The sequence below is a fragment of the Pongo abelii genome, chromosome 9 (genome assembly GCF_028885655.2).
Source record: "Pongo abelii isolate AG06213 chromosome 9, NHGRI_mPonAbe1-v2.0_pri, whole genome shotgun sequence".
NCBI lineage: Eukaryota > Metazoa > Chordata > Mammalia > Primates > Hominidae > Pongo > Pongo abelii.
The window spans coordinates 88,107,804-88,128,436 of record NC_071994.2 but is presented as its reverse complement, the minus strand read 5'-3'; the positions used below and the strand labels follow the sequence as shown (position 1 = coordinate 88,128,436).

Sequence of the window (20,633 nt, the reverse complement as noted above, 5' to 3'; positions counted from 1 at the left end):
ATTGGGAATGGAAGAGGTGCCCCTCTTTAAATGGTAATGGCTCAGGGTTTAAGAGTGCCTCAGGCTGACCCATGGCCTTATCTTGCATCGGGACTACAGGTCCCAAGAATTCTTGTAATTCTCCTGCTAAGGGGCTTTTACTCAGGGTACTCTGCTGTTCTGATTAGGCTCCCCACTTTGCTAAGGTAGATGTCCGTGCCATCCCAGTCTGGAGGGTCATTACCCATGAAGGTACCCACCCCACTATTGGGTAAGTCATCTACAGGCATGACTACTGTTGCTTGTCCCGTCACTCTCTCACAAGCCTGAAGGGTGGCATATGCAGCTATTAACTGCTTCCCTATCAATGAGTACCAGAGCTCAGCTTCCTTCCAAAGTTGGGACTAAAAGGCTGCCAGTATTCTAAAGCCCTCTGTGTGCTGCCATGGGCCTTGCCAAAAGCATCTGTGGTCACATGAACATCAAGTTCAAATGGGCGCCCCTGATCAATTACTTGTAGGGCCTGTGCTTGCTGTATGGCCCACTTGGCTGCCAGAAAAGCCATCTCAGCCTCATTGTCCCAATCCCAAGTAGTTCCCATTTTTGTCAACGGACACAATGGTTTTACCATCTGAGCGAAATGGGGTACAAATGCCCACCAATATCCCGAGGCCCACAAAAGTCTGTAGTTGCCTTATCGTTGTGGGCCGGGTATATGCCTGAATTTTATCAATGATGGCCTCTGGTATGGCCTTTGTTTTACCCAAGCAGATAACTACCAATAATTTGGCAGACAATTCAGGCCCTTGGACCTAGGATTTGTTGACTGCCCAACCTCATGCTGCCAAATGTTGTTGTAAAAGGGGTACCACCACTTCTAAACCTGCAAGAGAATCAGAGGTTAACATAATATCATCAATATAATGGAATAGGTGGATTCCCTTTGGACATTTCCAGGTGGCTAAATCCGTGGCAAAGAGACCATGATACATGATGGGGCCATGCACATAGCCCTGCGGCAGCACTGTGAAAGTCCACTGTTGCCCTTCCCATGTGAAGGCAAACTTCCTGGCTCTCTGGAGCAACGTCAACTGAGAAGAATGCATTGGCCAAGTCCACCACATAGTGGTACTCTCCCAACTTCATCGTCAAGGGGTCCATCAAATCCATCATAGAGGGTACAGCTGCATGTAAAAGGGGTATTACTTTATTTAGTTCTTAATAATCCACTGTCATCTGCAAAGTTCCGTCAGGCTTCTTGACTGGCCATACTGGAAAATTGTAGGGTCTGTAGGTGTTACACATTATCTGCACCTTTTCTAACTTCTTAATAGTCTCAGTTATCTCTGTATGCTCACCTGGCAAGTGGTATTGACAGGTGGAAGTAATCCATAAGGGTTGTGGCAGGATGTGGAGCTAGTGATGTGTATGTCTGTGGAGTACCAGCTTAACCACACATACTTGGAGTCTGAATTCCCTGGCCATGGTTTGTAAAGCTAAGCCATGTAAAGTATCCACCCCCAAAATGTATTCAGGTTTGGGAGAAACATAGTTTATAAGTGGGGAGCCAAGCAGCCAATGCCAAGGTGCAAAGATGCAGGTTTCACTTTCACTGACTGACCTCCATAGCCATCTATATATGCAGCCTTTCCTGGAAATTTATCCAGGTTCCCATAGACGAGAGTACAATCTGTGCCAGTGTCTACCAGCATCAGCACCCGCTGTATGTTGGTGGGGGACCAGTGGATTGTCAATTCCACTTGTGGCCTCCATTTGTCCAGTGTTCCCCCAAGCCGGGCACCTTGGCCAGTTCCCTAATCAAACACCAAAAGTTCTATACCTCCATCCATCTGCAAGGAGTGCTTGAGCTGGAGTGTCCAAGGGGGACTGAGTTGAGCAGCATCATCCTGCCACCTCTTGGGCATTTTCTGGAATTGCTGCTCCAGTGACAGTTGCCTCTACAAAGTTAACGGCACTTCATTGGGTTGCCTATCAATTTTCTCTTGGTCAACCCTATCCAAAATCGAATCAATCTATATCTGGTAGCGTGTGGGTCATCCACTGGGGCCCCTTTTTGTCCCATGAGGTGGCCCCCTGCAGAAGGGGTGCCGTTCTCCTTTTTATGGTGTAGATTCCTAGGTCCCACTAATGGCCCTTTGCTTCCCCAAGGGCCGTCATGGCAGTAGTCGCTTCAAGTATGTGGCACCCCACATACGGAGAGAGGAGAGCGGCCAGGGATCTGAAGGCACGTGGCGGGGCAGAGCCCAATACAAGGTCCCTCATGTGGGAGGTAAAGCATTCATCATCTGGCCATCAGATATTCAGATCAAACATAGCCTGCCATATACCCATCTCCCAAATTACTTGCACCAAATCTGTATACAACTGCCATTTACTCACACTTTTTGATATTTCTCTGGTGTCATTCCATATCATTTGTATGGCCACCATCAGCCATTCAATTAGGGTGTGATCACCTTGGCCCTGTGCTAACTGCCTGCTTACCTGCAATTGGTGATGGAGGGAGGGATGGATCATAATGGAGTCCAACTTTTCCATTTCAGAGGCAGGGGAGACAATATTTTTGGTTCCCTCATCCCAAAAGCAAAGCATCCAGGCGGGTAGGGGTTCCCCCAAGTGCTGCCAACACTGTTTACCTAATTCCTGCAACTCAGTTGGGGTATAGTCAATGTATGACATGTGCTCCATCATGGTAGGGGGGTCCCTGAGCCCACTCCTGGGATCCCAATGGCTGTTCATGTTCTATTTCCTGATGGACCACTGGGTAAGCTCACAACAGAGGTTCTTCCTTCTCAGTATCAGACTGAGTTGGGGTCTCTGACTGGGATGATAGGCTCAAGCCCACACTAACAACAGCTCCTAATTCTCATTCCAAGCTGTGTATCTGGGACTCCAGGAACTCTGCTTGCACCTGGAGGTCCCTGACCTGTGTTGTATCTGACAGGGACTGAGTGCACACTTCCCATAGTACAGTCAAAAACACCCATCCAATTCTGCCAGCAAAAGCGTGCTCCTTCTTGGTGCTCTCTGCTTCCAGGTGTTTCAGAACCTTCTTCATGCTCACAGGGGACCTGTCCACTGCTCCCCATGTTTCCACCAGGGCCCATCCCAACAGCACTGCTGCCACTGGGTACCATAACCCATGTTGGGGCCACATGACTTACCCTGGATCATCAGGGGCCGAGGGCTCATTCTCCTCAGAATCCTGCCGACTATACCAATTGTCAGGTTCCAACCCAGGCTGGGGTCTGAAGGGAGCTGGTGGATGGGCGGCAGGTAGCTGAAAGAACACTCGAGGGACCATAGGCAGTTGGGACATGACTTTATTCTCTCCCCCTCTACTACAGAGTCAGCAGTGCAGTTATATTGATCACAGGGAACAGTGGCTTAAAGCCAGATATAAGCTCACACAAACAGGTTACATTAAATGGCTACATAAATGCGATGATTACATAGGACATGGGATTGTGTGCCTGCGCTCCAAACTGGCTGTGTCATGCTGTACCAGATGTCTGCCTTGGCCTACTCCTGGTTGAAGCACAGCCATTTTCTTTTTTTTTTTTTTTTTCCAGTTTTAGAATTTGTTGACACTATTAAATAGATCACTTAATAATAAACCAATGGGCTTTTTATTTCCAAGATTAAAATTAGTATCTAGTAGCTCCTACTTTATCTTTTTTTATTATTATACTTTAAGTTGTGGGATACACGTGCAGAACATGCAGGTTTGTTACATAGGTACACATGTGCCATTGTGGTTTGCTGCACCCATCAACCCATCATCTACATTAAGCATTTCTCCTAATGCTATCCCTCCCCTATCCCCAACCCCTGACAGGCCCAGGTGAGTGATGCTCCCCTCCCCGTGTCCATGTATTCTCATTGTTCAACTCCCACTTATGAGTGAGAACATGCAGTGTTTGGTTTTCTGTTCTTGTGTTAGTTTGCTGAGAATGATGGTTTTCAGCTTCATCCATGTTCCTGCAAAGGACATGAACTCATCCTTTCTTATGCCTGCATAGTATTCTATGGTGTATATGTGCCACATTTTCTTTATCCAGTCTATCATTGATGGGCATTTGGGTTGGTTCCAAGTCTTTGCTATAGTGAATAGTGCTGCAATGAACATACGTGTGCATATGTCTTTATAGTAGAATGATTTATAGTCCTTTGGGTATATACCCAGTAATGGGATTGCTGGGTCAAATGGTATTTCTGGTTCTAGATCCTTGAGGAATCGCCACACTGTCTTCCACAATAGTTGAACTAATTTACACTCCCACCAACAGTGTAAAAGTGAAAGTGTTCATATTTCTCCACATCCTCTCCAGCATCTCTTGTTTCCTGACTTTTTAATGATCGCTATTCTAACTGGCATGAAATGGTATCTAATTGTGGTTTTGATTTGCATTTCTCTAATGACCAGTGATGATGAGCCTTTTTTCATGTTTGTTGGCTGCAGAAATGTCTTCTTTTGACAAGTTTCTGTTCATATACTTTGCCCACTTTTTGATGGGATTGTTTGTTTTTTTCTTGTAAATTTGTTTAAGTTCCTTGTAGATTCTGGATACTGACCCTTTGTCAGAGGGATAGATTGCAAAAATGTTCTCCCATTCTGTAGGTTGCCTATTCACTCTGATGATAGTTTCTTTTGCTGTGCAGAAGCTCTTTAGTTTAATTAGATGCCATTTGTCAATTTTGGCTTTTGTTACCATTGCTTTTGGTGTTTTAGTCATGAAGTCTTTGCCCATGCCTATGTCCTGAATGGTATTGTCTAGGTTTCCTCCTAGGGTTTTTATGATTTTAGGTCTTATGTTTAAATCTTTAATCCATCTTGAGTAAATTTTTGTATAAGGTGTAAGGAAGGGGTTCAGTTTCAGTTTCCCGAATATGGCTAGCCAGTTTTTCCAACACCATTTATTCAATAGGGAATCCTTTCCCCATTTCCTGTTTTTGTCAGCTTTGTCAAAGATCAAACGGTTGTAGATGTGTGGTGTTATTTCTGAAGTCTCTGTTCTGTTCCATTGGTCTATATATCTGTTTTGGTACTAGTACCATGGTGTTTTGGTTACTGTGGCCTTGTAGTATAGTTTGAAGTCAGGTAGCATGATGCCTCCATTTTCGTTCTTTTTGCTTAGGATTGCCTTGGGTATACAGGCTCTTTTTTGGTTCCATATGAAATTTAAAGTAGTTTTTAAGAATTCTGTGAAGAAAGTCAATGGTAGCTTGATGGGTATAGCATTGAATCTATAAATTACTTTGGGCAGTATGGCCATTTTCACAATATTGATTCTTCCTATCCATGAGCATGGAATGTTTCTCCATTTTTTTGTGTCCTCTCTTAATTCCTTGAGCAGTGGTTTGTAGTTCTCCTTGAAAAGGTCCTTCACATCCCTTGTGAGTTGTATTCCTAGGTATTTTATTCTCTTTGTAGCAATTGTGAATGGGAGTTCCATCATGATTTGGCTCTCTGTCTATTATTGGTGTATAGGAATGTTTGTGATTTTTGCACATTGATTTTGTATCCTGAGACCTTGCTGAAGTGGCTTATCAGCTAAGGAGATTTTGGGCTGAGAGGATGGGGTTTTCTAAATATACAATCATGTCATCTGCAAACAGAGACAATTTGACTCCCTCTCTTCCTATTTGAATACCCTTTATTTCTTTCTCTTGCCTAATTGCCCTCACAGAACTTCAATACTATGTTGAATAGGAGTGGTGAGAGAGGGTATCCTTGTCTTGGAAGCACAGCCATTTTCCTTATACAGTCACTTGATATTTTCTTCTGACTCAAATTCACACTGTGAAGGAAAAACTGCCACAACTAACAAATTTGGTGGGATTCTTACCATGTTATGACTGGCTTGCTTTAAAATCATGATCCGAACTCTGCAAGTGTGAGAGAAAAAATCAATTTCTGTTGACCTGCTGAAATCAGTGAGTTGCCACATAGGCTGTTTTTGTTGGTTACTAGAAGCTGTTTGATTTGTCCCAGTGGAAAGTAAGTTTTTTTTTTTTCCTGAGAAAAATAGAGATAAATCTTATCTATAACAAGTTTATCATTCTTTAAAAAATGGCAACTTCACTCCATTTTGAAGTGTAAGATACACCCGTCAAATACACATACCTTAACAGTCCTGCTTGATGAATGTTTACAAAGTGAGCACACCCAGGTGAATTACCACTCAGATCAAGATTACCAGAAAAGCCCTTCATGTCTCATCCTAGTCATTACCCACCACAAAGATAGCCACTGTTTTGACTTCTATCATCATAGATTGGTTGCTTGTCTTCTTTTTGAGCTTTATTAAATTGAATCATACTGTATGTCTGCCTTCTTTCAATATTACATCTGTAAGATTCACTTGTATATTATAGCTACACGTGTCAGTAGTTTATTCTTCTTTATGCTGTGTGATATTCCATAGTGTGACTAAGCACAATTTACTTTTTTTTTTTTTTTGAGTGCTTAGTAGTGAGAATAGCACAATTGACTTACAGGTTCTATTACTGATAGTCATTGGGGTTGTTTCCAGTTTTTAGCTATTATCATTACAGCTGCTGGGAACAGTCTTGTACATGTCTTCTGGTGAACATAAGCATTCATTTCAGTTGGATATAAAGCCCAAAGTGGAATTGCTGTGTCATGCAGTATATGTATATACATGTTCAGGTTTGATAAATATTGGCAAAATATATTTCAGTGTTCATTCCCAGTTACAGTCTTGCCACCAATTATATGAAAGTTTCAGGTGCTCTGTATTCTTGTCGATGTTTAGTTTCTTCAACATTTTCCTTTCTTTTTTTACTTTTACTTTGTTTTTTTTCGGACAAAGTCTTGCTCTGTCACCCAGGCTGGAGTGGAACATCATGATCACAGCTCACTGCAGCCTCAACCTCCAGGTCTCAAGCAGTCCTCTCACCTCAGCCTCCCAAGTGGCTGGAACCACAGGCACATGCCACCGAGGCCTGGCTAATTTTTTAATTTTAATTTTTGTAGAGATGGGGTCTCACTGTGTTTCCCAGGATGATCTCAAACTCCTAGGCTCAAGCAATCGTCCCACCTCAGCCTCCCAAAGTGTTGGGAATACAGGTGTGCCACTGCTCCTGGCCTATTTTTACTTTTTTAGAGACAGGGTCCCCCTCTGTCACCCAGGCTGGGGTATAGTGGCATGATCATAGCTTACTGTAACCTCAAACTCCTGGGCTCAAGCAATCTTCTGCCTCAGCCTCCTAAGTAGCTAAAACAAACTACAGGCATGCACCACCACACCCAGCTAATGTTTAAATTTTTGTAGAGACAGGGTTTCACTACATTGCCCAGGCTGGTTTTGAACTGAAACTGCCTTTGCAAAGATTATGACAGCGAGAGACGTGTAGCATGGTTGACTTCATCCTGCTTCTAGACTCACAGGCAGGCTGGCCTTGCTTATTCCTGGGCACAGGCCAAGTTAACAATGGGAGAGATTTGGTTTACAGTTTAGCATTGAAGCAAAAATAATAATAGTCCCTCCCTAAAACTCATCCCCTCTTTGTTCTGGGACTGAAACCAGCTTCGTAAGACTAATGAAAAGTCTCAAGATTAGGGTTATGAGGGGAGACTGAATTCTACTAAAATGTAGGTGTAAAGATAACCAGCCATTGTTCCCTAGCTTGCTTTTCTATAATCCCTTACTGCTCAGGAGTCATGTGACCAGAAGTCACAAGATTTTTGACTTCTCCAATTGCTCCTATAGATGACATCACTATTGTAGAACCTAAGACTGGTCTTTTGAGATGTTTTTCAGACTTTTGCACTCTGGCTACTGACTGACTCCACCTGGACCCGTGGCTCATGACTCTTGTGGCCCCCACCCAGAGGCTGACACAGCGCACAAGGACTGGTTTCTACATTTCTACAATTTAATCTCTAACCAATCAGCAGCACTCATACCCTAGCCCCCTGCCCACCAAATTATCCAAAAAACCCTAGCCTCTGAGTTGTCTGGGAGGCTGATTTAAGTAATAAAGTCCATCTTCTGCTTGGCTAGCCCTGCATTAATTAAAATCTTTTTCTTTTCTTTCTTTTTTTTTTTTTTCTTGCTCTGTTGCCCAGGTTGGAATGTAATGGTGTGATCTCGGCTCACCACAACCTCTGCCTCCCGGGTTCAAGAGATTCTCTTGCCTCAGCCTCCCATGTAGCTGGGACTACAGGCATGTGCCACCATGTCTGGCTAATTTTTGCATTTTTAGTAGAGACAGGGTTTTACCATGTTGGCCAGGCTGGTCTCAAACTCCTGACCTCAGGTGATCCACCCGCCTTGGCCTCCCAAAGTGCTGGGATTACAGGCGTGAGCCACCATGCCTGGCCTAATTAAACTCTTTCTTTGCGGCAAAAAAACCTGCTGTTCTCAGTGTGTTGGGCTTTCTGGGCAGCAGATAAGATGAACCCATCAGGCAGCACTAGGGTTTATCAGAACCAACTTTTGGGTTTGTCGATTTTCTCCTGTGTATGTCAGCTTTCTCTTTAATTGGTTTCTGCTTGTGGTGTTATGATATATAGTTTTCCATCCATAATTCCTGGTTCATCATTCCCATATCCTTTGTTGTGGTCATTTTTCTTTTTTAAAATTACCCGTTCTATGAACACCTTGTTACAATCTTTTGTTGTTATAATGTTGGATGTGTTAGACCCAACCAGCGGCCTCAGAAAACAGAATCTCTCTCCTGTCTTCCTTTCACTTGCCCCAAGGCAGGAGTCTAACGTTTCCCTGCCACTCCGATTGTGGGACTTAAGGGAGGCAGTCTTGGGGACTGAGCCCCCTCACTCTGTGGGTTCTGACACCATCTCCAGGTAGATCGTGTTGGAACTGAATTGGAGAACACCCAGCTGGTGTCTACTGCTCGGCATGTGGCAAAAAACCCCACATTTGGTCACAGAAGTCTTCTGTATTATTGACCATTTTTGTTTTGGGTAAAAAAATATAAAAATTTTAAAACGAGGTCTTCTGTGTTGATTGTTGTGGTGGGAAAGTAAAGGAAAAACATTGTTTGTGACAGTTTTTCCTGAAACAGTGTTCTCATCTGTATTTTCTTACCTTTACTTTGGATTTATGTTTTTTCCTACATCCTGCAAAAGGAAAATATCTTGGGCCCCCAAAATCACAAAGCTAAAGGGAAAAGTCAAGCTGTGAACTGCTTAGGGCAAACCTGCCTCCCATTCTATTCAGTCGCCCCTCTACTCACTGAGATAAATGCATATCTGATTGCCTCCTTTGGAAACGCTAATCAGAAACTCAGTGCAACCATTTGTCTCTTATCTACCATGACCTGGAAGCCCCCTCCTTGCTTCGAGTTGTCCCACCTTTCCAGACAGAACCAATGTTCATCTTACATATGTTGATTGATGTCTCATGTCTCCCTAAAATATACAAAACCAAACTGCCCTGACCACCTTGGACACATGTCATCAGGACTTCCTGAGGCTGCGTCATGGGTGTGCGTCCTCAACCTTGGCAAAATACCTTTTTTTAAAATTCTGCACGGTGGTCCTGAGAGTGGTGGGTGCCACCCTGTCCTGGGTGGAGAGAGGGCTCAAGGGCCAGTTAAGGCCAATGGCGGGAGAAGGGGGGTGTTGCAGACCCTAGAATGCGGAGAAGGCAGGGGGAGGCCTGGAGGCAGCTGTGATAGGCCGGTGGAGGGTGGAAAGCACCAGAATGGGACCGGGCCAGGGCTACAGGGCCAAGGACCCAGGCCACAGGGCACCCCGGGAGGCGGGCACAGGGTCACATGACACAGAACATGAAACACAGGCACAGGCTCACAGTAAGCACATGGACAAGTGGGCACAGGTTCACAGGCCAGATGCATACCAAGCATGGCTGGGCCAGACAGCAGGACACAGTGGTGGTGTCACACACAGACCACAGGGGAGACATGGCGCTATAGGACACATGGACTTCACGGCCACAATGCACAGACCAGGTCACAGAGCTCAAGGGATGTGGTAAGGAGCCTTTTGGCACTACTGCACTGGAATCATGTGAGACAAGACTGGTGGGGCCTCTGGAGGTGCCTGGGGCGGGTCCCCTGTGGCCCCACTGGGCTTAGCCCGTCTTCCACTTTGTTGAGCAGCTTCACCACCTCATCATAGATAATAAACACTGTGGCCACATCCAGGCTGACCTGGCCCAGCGCGGGACAATGCCCTTGTAGAATGCCTTGAGCTCCTCCTTCCTCAGGATCTGCCAGCCGCAGTCCATCGAGTTCCGGTATTGGTGCGCCTCCAGGCCCTACCTGAGGGTCTTAATCACGTCCAGTGGAGTGTTTCCAAAGACGCTGGCTGTGCACACGATGGCTCCGAAGACCCCAGTGATCAGCGGGTTCATAGGCTTGTTGGGGTTGTCTCCTCGGTACCAGTTGTGCAGGGAATGTCATGACGAAGAAGCGGATGGCCTGGTTCCAGCCCTGTTTCAGTATGGTGGCCGTGAGGCTCTGATACATCCCCTTCAGCCCTTGTTCCCGCACAATCTTCCTAACCCGTGGAAGAATCCTCTGTACTTGGGGTTTGGGGAGGTCTGGTCGTGGATGAACCTCACCTTGATGGTCTCCATGGGGCACACGATCACCACGGCCTCAGCCACTCCAGCGCCCAGGCAGCACAGCAGCCTGCGCGTGCTGTCCAGCCGTCCCTGGGAATCCCGCAGGTGGTTGCTGAGGAACTAGAACATTCCAAAGCTGGCGGCCGCCTTGGGAATGGAGCCGTAGAGCAGGGAGCTGAGACCGCGGTACAAGCCCAGGACGCCATGGCTGCGGACTGTCTGCCACACCCAGTCCCCGATGCTCTGGTACCTCGGCGGGTGCGAGGGCTAGTCCAGCTGCCACTGCGTCTTCACGTACTGGGTGGGGAAGGTGATGTAGATCTCGATGCCGCCCGCCAGGCCGCCTGCCAGGATCGCCTTCCCCAGGTGCGTCAGCTTGGCCTTCCCAGACGCTGGCGCGGCGGCCGCCAGAGCGTGTGGAGCTCGAGGCGCGGACATGGCGGGCGCGAGGCTGGGCGCCCAGTGGCGGCCTTGGATACCAGCTTCCTGAACTCCGCGCTCAAAATGAACTTTCTAAATTAACTGAGACCTGCCTGAAATTTTCGGGGTTCACAGTCCTTAAGGTAACAGCTTAAGATTTTTCAGCCTTTCTTTTTTAATACATGAATTTAAAGTTATATATTTATCTTTAAACACAACTTTTGCTGGATCCAAAAGGTTTTGACATGTCATATTTTCATTATTGTTCAAAATATTTTCTCATGAGTTATTAAAAAGTACATTGATTTTGTATCCTGAGACTTTGCTGAAGTTGCTTATCAGCTTAAGGAGATTTTGGGCTGAGACAATGGGGTTTTCTAGATATACAATCATGTCATCTGCAAACAGGGACAATTTGACTTCCTCTTTTCCTAATTGAATACCCTTGATTTCCTTCTCCTGCCTAATTGCCCTGGCCAGAATTTCCAACACTATGTTGAATAGAAGTGGTGAGAGAGGGCATCCCTGTCTTGTGCCAGTTTTCAAAGGGAATGCTTCCAGTTTTTGCCCATTCAGTATGATATTGGCTGTGGGTTTCTCATAGATAGCTCTTATTATTTTGAGATACGTCCCATCAATACCTAATTTATTGAGAGTTTTTAGCATGAAGGGTTGTTGAATTTTGTCAAAGGCCTTTTTCTGCATCTATTGAGATAATCATGTGGTTTTTGTCTTTGGTTCTGTTTATATGCTGGATTACATTTATTGATTTGCGTGTATTGAACCAGCCTTGCATCCCAGGGATGAAGCCCACTTGATCATGGTGGATAAGCTTTTTGATGTGCTGCTGGATTCTGTTTGCCAGAATTTTATTGAGGATTTTTGCATCAATGTTCATCAAGGATATTGGTCTAAAATTCTCTTTTTTTGTTGTGTCTCTGCCAGGCTTTGGTATCAGGATGATGCTGGCCTCATAAAATGAGTTAGGGAGGATTCCTTCTTTTTCTATTGATTGGAATAGTTTCAGAAGGAATGGTACCAGCTCCTCCTTGTACCTCTGGTAGAATTCGGCTGTGAACCCATCTGGGCCTGGACTTTTTTTGGTTGGTAAGCTATTGATTATTGCCACAATTTCAGCTCCTGTTATTGGTCTATTCAGAGATTCAACTTCTTCCTGGTTTAGTCTTGGGAGGGTGTATGTGTCGAGGAATTTATCCATTTCTTCTAGATTTTCTAGTTTATTTGCGTAGAGGTGTTTGTAATATTCTCTGATGGTAGTTTGTATTTCTGTGGGATCGGTGGTGATATCCCCTTTATCATTTTTTATTGCATCTATTTGATTCTTCTCTCTTTTTTTCTTTATTAATCTTGCTAGCAGTCTATCAATTTTGTTGATCCTTTCAAAAAACCAGCTCCTGGATTCATTTATTTTTTGAAGGGTTTTTTGTGTCTCTATTTCCTTCAGTTCTGCTCTGATTTTAGTTATTTCTTGCCTTCTGCTAGCTTTTGAATGTGTTTGCTCTTGCTTTTCTAGTTCTAGAAAATGTGGCACATATATACACCATGGAATACTATGCAGCCATAAAAAATGATGAGTTCATGTCCTTTGTAGGGACATGGATGAAACTGGAAATCATCATTCTCAGTAAACTATCACAAGAACAAAAAACCAAACACCGCATATTCTCACTCATAGGTGGGAATTGAACAATGAGAACACATGGACACAGGAAGGGGAACATCACACTTCGGGGACTGTTGTGGGGTGGGGGGAGGGGGGAGGGATAGCATTGGGAGATATACCTAATGCTAGATGACGAGTTGGTGGGTGCAGCGCACCAGCATGGCACATGTATACATATGTAACTTACTTGCACATTGCGCACATGTACCATAGAGTCTAAAGTATAATAATAATAATAATAATAAAGGAAAAAATAAATAAATAAATAAAAAGTGTTCTGCTTACTTTCTAATTATTTGGAGGGTTTTTTTTGTTGTTTCTAAATTTCACCGTGAGCTGGGTGCTGTGGCTCACACTTGTAATCCCAGAACTTTACGAGGCTGAGGCGGTGGATCACCTGAGGTCAGGAGTTTGAGACCAGCCTGGGCAACATGGTGAAACCCCGTCTCTACTAAACATACAAAAATTAGGTTGGCATGGTGGCAGGTGCCTATAATCCCAGCTACTCGGGAGGTTGAGGCAGGAGAATCACTTGAACCCGGGAGGCGGAGGTTGCAGTGAGCCGAGATCATGCCACTGCACTCCAGCCTGGGCGACAGAGTGAAACTCCATCTCAAAAACATAAGAAATAAAAAAATAAAATTCCACAGTGGTCAGAGAACACATTCTATGTGATTACAATTTTTTTGAATATTTGTTGTGACTTCTTTATGACTTGCATGTGGTCTATTTTTGGAAGTGTTTCATGTCCACATGAAAGGAATGAACATTGTACAGTCGTTAACTTATATTAATTTTGTCGAATTGATTTATCACTTGTTGAGAGAGGTGCAGTAAGATCTTCAAGTCTGTATTTGTCTCTTTTTTCTTTTTCCTTTTTTATTATGAAATATATATAACGTACAATTTACTGTATCTTTTTTACTTTGGTGAACTTTGCTTTATGTATTTTGAGACCATGTTTATTATGTGCATACAAATCTAGGATTGTTATATCATTCTGATGAAGTGGCTCATTTACTATTATATTTTTCTTCATTTTCTTTTTATCTTAATAGTTCCTGCCTTAAAGTCTACTTTGTCTGATATTAGTTTGGTCAAACTATCTTCTTTTTGGTTGATGTTTGCATGGTGTATCTTTTTTTTTCTGAGACAGTGTCTTACTCTATCACCTGGGCTGGAGTGCAGTGGTATAGTCATAGCCTTAACCTCCCATGCTCAGGTGATCCTGACACCTCAGCCTCCTGAGAAGCTGGGACCACAGTCACACTCTACCACTTCGAGCTAATTTTAAAAATTTATTCTATGTAGAGAAGGGGGTCTCCCTATGTTGCCCAGGCTGGTCTCGAACTCCTGGGGACTCAAGCGATCCTCTGGTTTCAGCTTTCCAAAGTGCTCCGCACCTGGCCCATGGTATATCTTTTTGCAGTCTATCTGTGACTATTTATTTATTTATAAACAGACTATTATCTTCAAGGTTTTAGATTTACAAAAGACAATGATAGGAAGTACAGTGATCTCATATATGCCACACTCAGTTTGTCCTGTATTAATATTTGTCTTTAGTATGGTACTTTTCACACAATTAATGAACGAATATTGCAATATGTGTTGTTCTTATCTAAAGTTTATACATTTATTCAGATTTGCTTAGTTTTGGCCAAATGTCTCTTTCTCTGTATCAGGACCCCCTTTCAAGATATGGCATTGTTACAGTAGGTAGTCAGGCTGACATGAGCAGGTAGGAGAGGGTCCCCACTCCACCAGGAACATCAGGCAACCATCAGGTGATGGTCAGGCGGTTTTAACTGTCTCTTTAAAATAATAATTGGCAGGGCACAGTGGCTCATGCCTGTAATCCCAGCACTTTGGGAGGTTGAGGTCAGCGTATTGCCAGAGCTAAGGAATTCGAGACCAGCCTGGCCAACACGGTGAAACCCGGGCTCTACTAAAAATACAAAAAAATTAGCAGGGTGTGGTGGCTCATGCCTGTAATCTCAGCTATCTGGGAGGCTGAGGCAGGAGAATCGCTTGAATCCAGGAGGTGGAGGTTGCAGTGAGCTGAGATTGCGCTGCTGCACTCCAGCCTAGGTGATAGAGCCAGACTCCATCTCTAAATAAATAAACAAATAAACAAATAAATAAATAAATATTGGTTACAACTGATGCCAGGGAAAGGCAGTCTCCCAATAGATAGAAACACCTGGAACTGGTGATCAGCAGCTTCCTGATAAGATCTCAGTAGTTGGGGGCGTGGGCTCAAGCATGTACATTAAGAGGCAAAATGGGGGAGTTTAACTGCTATATGACCTTCTAGGAACATTCAACTGGTAAGGTAAGAGTGCCTCAAGTGAGCATGCATACAACTCCAGTTAACACATTGGACATGCAGCCCCTCCCAAGTGCTGGCAAGCCACTGCACATGCGGTCAGCTCAGCCCATGAGAAGAACCGGGGGAGAAGTAACGCAAGACCCCAGAAGCATGCCAGCATGTAAAACTCCAAGTCGAAGGTCACACCGTCCACTTAATTTCTCAAGTCACCTGCTAGGCCCTCTTCCAAGTGTACTTTTCTTCCTTTCATTCCTGCTCTAAACTTTTTAATACTCACTCCTGCTCTAAAACTTGCCCTGGTCTCTCCCTTTGCCTTATGCCTCTTGGTTGAATTCTTTCTTCTGAGGAGGCAAGAATTCAGGTTGCTGCAGACCCATACAGATTGGCTACTGCTAACAGCATTATGCTTAGATTCCATGTGTCAGTTCTTTAGAACTTGAATCTGTAGATTGTCTTTAATCAGTTTTGGTAAACTGAGCCATTATGTCTTCAAATATTTCTTCTCCTTTATCTCTACTACCGCTTTTCCTTGAACACTAACTACAGTTAGCAGATGTTGCACTGCTTAATCGCACATGTTCATTACCACTGTGTTCTGCTCTTTCTATTCTTTATTCTTTCTGGAATTGTGTTTGACTATTTTTGGATATTGGATATTGACTTATCCCAAATTTCACTATTCCTGGTTTCTTCCATATCCAGTCTGCCATTAGACCGATTTATTACTTTTCGATTTTGTATATTTTGATTTCTAGAATGTCCATTGGGTTCTTTTTTATAGTCTAATGCTCTGTTGAAATTCTTCCAATTTTTGCCTATTTTATTCATCTTTTCCTTGCTTTCTTTAACATATTTATAATAATATTCTCTTTTTTTATACTTTAAGTTCTGGGATACATGTGCAGAGCTGTTGGGATTCACTCAGGATAGTGGCAGAAATATTAAAGGGAAATATTAGGGAAAGTTTTAGAGAATAGTCACAAACCTTTTTGGAAGGCCACAAGATTACATAGATTGTAATAATTGAACAGGCTGAAGGCAGTGGGTTCTTATCTTAGAGCATTAGGTCATAGGGTAAATACTAGGGACAATAGAGGCTTCCCCAGTTAAGTCTGTTTACCCTACCTCCATTAACTAACCTTTGAGCCAGATGGCCCTCTCGGAGGGAGGTCGACCAAGGATATTGCCCCCACTGGTATTTACTTTAAACTGCAGTACCTGAGCTTTAATCATTAGTAGAACTACTCTCTTAACCATGTTAATTATCCACAAGTGTGTTTATTCTAAAGCTTCTGTTGTTAGTTTTATACTAAATAAATGCCTGAGGTGTGGGCTGCTCAGGACCGGCCACGTCACAAACCTCTCCTGGTGTGTAGGCGGTCGGACACTTAGCAGGACTGGCGAAACAGAGTATCTGTGTGTCAATGTACGTTTTATTCATCCATCGTTTGGGTCTGGGTCGGTGGGCAGACCCCTGCAGCTAATGTCCTCTTGTGAGGAGCAATACCTCACAGAACGTGCAGGTTTGTTACATAGGTATACATGTGCCGTGGTGATTTGCTGCACCCATCAACCCGTCATCTACATTAGGTATTTTTCCTAATACTATCCCTCCCCTAGTCCCCCCACCCACCGACAGGCCGCAGTGTGTGACGCTCCCCTCCCTGTGTCCATGTGTTCTCATTGTTCACCTCCCACTTATGAGTGAGAACGTGTGGTGTTTGGTTTTCTGTTCCTGTGTTAGTTTGCTGAGAATGATGGTTTTCAGCTTCATCCATGTCCCTGCAAAGGACATGAATTCATCCTTTTCTGTGACTGCGTAGTATTCCATGGTGTATATGTGCCACATTTTCTTTTTCCAGCCTATCACTGATGGGCATTTGGGTTGGTTCCAAGTCTTTCTATTGTGAACAGTGCTGCAATAAACATACATGTGCATGTGTCTTTATAGTAGAATTATTTATAATCCTTTGGGTATATACCAAGTGATGGAATTGCTGGGTTAAATGGTATTTCTGGTTCTAGATACTTGAGAAATCGCCACACTCTCTTCCACAATAGTTGAACTAATTTATACTCCCACCAACAGTGTAAAATAATTTCTATTTCTCCACATCCTCTCCAGCACTTGTTGTTTCCTGACTGTTTATTGATCGTCATTCTAACTGGTGTGAGATGGTATCTAATTGTGGTTTTGATTTGCATTTCTCTAATGACCAGTGATGATGAGCTTTTGTTTTTCATATGTTCCTTGGCTGCATAAATGTCTTCTTTTGAGAAGTGTCTGTTCATATCCTTCGCCCACTTTTTGATGGGGTTGTTTTTTTCTTGTAAATTTGTTTAAGTTCCTTGTAGATTCTGGATATTAGCCCTTTGTCAGATGGATAGATTACAAAAATTTTCTCCCATTCTGTAGGTTGCCTCTTCACTCTGATGATAGTTTCTTTTGCTGTGCAGAAGCTCTTTAGTTTAATTAAACACCATTTGTCAATCTTGGCTTTTGTTGCCATTGCTTTTGGTGTTTTAGTCACGAAGTCTTTCCCCATGCCTATGTCCTGAATAGTATTGCTAGGTTTTCTTCTAGGGTTTTTATGATTTTATGTCTTACCTTTAAGTCTTTAATCCATCTTGAGTTAATATTTGTATAAGGTGTAAGGAAGAGGTCCGGTTTCAGTTTCCTGCATATGACTAGCCAGTTTTCCCAACACCATTTATTCAATAGGGAATCCTTTCCCCATTGCTTGTTTTTGTCAGGTTTGTCAAAGATCACATGGTTGTAAGTGTATGGTGTTATTTCTGAAGCCTCTGTTCTGTTCCATTAGTTTATATATCTGTTTTGGTACTAGTACCATGCTGTTTTGGTTACTGTAGGCTTGTAGTATAGTTTGAAATCAGGTAGTGTGATGCCTCCAGCTTTGTTCTTTTTGCTTAGGATTGTCTTGGCTATATGGGCTATTTTTTGGTTCCATATGAAATTTAAAGTAGTTTTTTTTTCTAATTCTGTGAAGAAAGTTAATGGTAGCTTGATAAAAATAGCATTGAATCTGTAAATTACTTTGGGCAGTATGGCCATTTTCACAGTATTGATTCTTCCTATCCATGAGCATGGAATGTTTTTCCATTTTTTTTGTGTCCTCTCTTAATTCCTTGAGCAGCGGTTTGTAGTTCTCCTTGAAAAGGTCCTTCACATCCGTTGTAAACTGGATTCCTAGGTATTTTATTCCCTTTGTAGCAATTGTGAATGGGAGTTCAGTCATGATTTGGCTGTTTGTCTATTATTGGTGTATAGGAATGCTTGTGATTTTTGCACATTGATTTTATATCCTGAGACTTTGCTGAAGCTGCTTATCAGCTTAAAGAGATTTTGGGCTGAGACGATGGGGTTTTCTAAATATACAATCATGTCATCTGCAAACAGAGACAATTTGACTTCCTCTCTTCCTGTTTGAATACCCTTTATTTCTTTCTCTTGCCTGATTGCCCTGGCCAGAACCTCCAATACTATGTTGAATAGGAGTGGTGAGAGAGGGCATCCTTGTCTTGTGCTGGTTTTCAAAGGGAATGCTTCCAGCTTTTGCCCCTTCAGTATGATATTGGCTGTGGGTTTGTCATAAATAGCTCTTATTATTTGAGATACGTTTCATCAATACCTAGTTTACTGAGAGTTTTTAGCATGAATGGGTGTTGAATTTTATTGAAGGTCTTTTCTGCATCTATTGAGTTAATCATGTGGTTTTTGTCATTGGTTCTGTTTATGTGATGGATTAAGTTTATTGATTAGCATATGTTGAACCAGCCTTGCATCCCAGGGATGAAGCTGACTTGATCATGGTGGATAAGCTTTTTGATGTGCTGCTGGATTCGGTTTGCCAGTATTTTACTGAGGGTTTTTGCATCGATGTTCATCAGGGATATTGGTCTGAAATTTTCTTTTTTGTGTGTTGTCTCTGCCAGGTTTTGGTATCACGATGATGCTGGCCTCATTAAGTGAGTTAGGGAGGAGTCCCTCTTTTTCTATTTTTTGGAATAGTTTCAGAAGGAATGGTACCAGCTCCTCTTTGTACCTGTGGTGGAATTCAGCTGTGAATCAGTCTGGTCCTGGGCTTGTTTTGGCTGGTAGGCTACTAATGACTGCCTCAATTTCGGAACTTGTTATTGGTCTATTCAGGGATTCAACTTCCTGGTTTAGTCTTGGGAAGGTGTATGTGTCCAGGAATGTATCCATTTCTTCTAGATTTTCTAGTCTATTTGCATAGAGGTGTTTATAGTATTCTCTGATGGTACTTTGTATTTCTGTGAGATCAGAGGTGATATCTCCTTTATCGTTTTTTATTGTGTCTATTTGATTCTTCTCTCTTTTCTTTTTTTATTAGCCCGGCTAGCAGTCTATCTATTTTGTTAACCTTTTCAAAAAACCAGCTCCTGGATTCATTAATTTTTTTTTTTATTTGAGACGGAGTCTTGCTCTGTCACAAGGCTGGAGTGCAGTGGTGCAATCTCAGCTCACTACAACCTCCGCCTCCCTGGTTCAAGCGATTCTCCTGCCTCAGCGTCCTGAGTAGTTGGGATTACAGGCACATGCCACCATACCCAGCTAATTTTTGTATTTTGAAGGGTTTTTCGTGTCTCTGTCTCCTTCAATTCTGCTCTGATCTTAGTTATTTCTTGTCTTCTGTTAGCTTTTGAATTTGTTTGCTCTTGCTTCTCTAGTTCTTTTAATTGTGATGTTAGGGTGACGATTTTAGATATTTCCTACTTTCTGCTGTGGGCATCTGGTGCTATAAATTTCCCTCTAAACACTGCTTTAGCTGTGTCCCAGAGATTCTGGTAGATTGTGTCTTTGTTCTCATTGGTTTCAAATAACTTATTTATTTCTGCCTTAATTTCGTTATTTACTCAGTAGTCATTCAAGAGCAGGTTGTTCAGTTTCCATGTGGTTGTGTGATTTTGAGTGAGTTTCTTAATCCTGAGTTCTAATTTGATTGCACTGTGGTCTGAAAGACTGCTTGTTACGATTTCCGTTCTTTTGCATTTGCTGAGGAGTGTTTTACTTCCAATTATGTGGTCAACTTTAGAATAGGTGCAGTGTGGTGCTGAGAAGAATGTATATTCTGTTGATTTGGGGTGGAGAGTTCTGTAGCTGTCTGTTAGGTCCACTTTGTCCAGAGCAGAGTTCAAGTCCTGAATATCCTTGTTAATTTTCTGTCTCATTGATCTGTTTAATATTGACAGTGGGATGTTAAAGTCTCCCACTATTATTGTGTGGGAGTCTAAGTCTCTTCATAGGTCTCTAAGAACTTGCTTTATGAATCTGGGTGCTTCTGTATTGGGTGCATATATATTTAGAATAGTTAGCTCTTCTGGTTGAACTGAGCCCTTTACCATTATGTAATGCCCTTCTTTGTCTTTTTTGATCTTTGTTGGTTTAAAGTCTCTTTTATCAGAGACTAGGATTGCAACACCTTCTTTTTTTTTTTTTTTTTTTTTTTTGCTTTCCATTTGCTTGGTAAATATTCCTCTATCCCTTTATTTTGAGCCTATGTGTATCTTTGCACGTGAGATGGGTTTCCTGAATACAGCACACTGTTGGGTCTTGCCTCTTTATCCCATTTGCCAG

General features: G+C 42.9%; 1 protein-coding gene and 1 pseudogene across 2 annotated transcripts in view; both read right to left on the bottom strand.

The window, feature by feature from the left end:
* CCDC83 (coiled-coil domain containing 83) overlaps nt 1-20,633 on the bottom strand; it is a 152,952-nt gene that overhangs the window by 14,531 nt on the left and 117,788 nt on the right. The window contains 1 exon segment of one of the 2 annotated variants that reach the window (NM_001131532.3): nt 13,559-14,797. The exons of the other annotated variant lie outside the window; for it this stretch is intronic. Coding sequence (NP_001125004.2) covers nt 14,633-14,797 — 165 coding nt within the window. The 3' untranslated portion in view covers nt 13,559-14,632. 2 annotated transcript variants of the gene reach the window in all.
* LOC100939496 (tricarboxylate transport protein, mitochondrial-like) lies at nt 9,879-11,201 on the bottom strand (annotated as a pseudogene).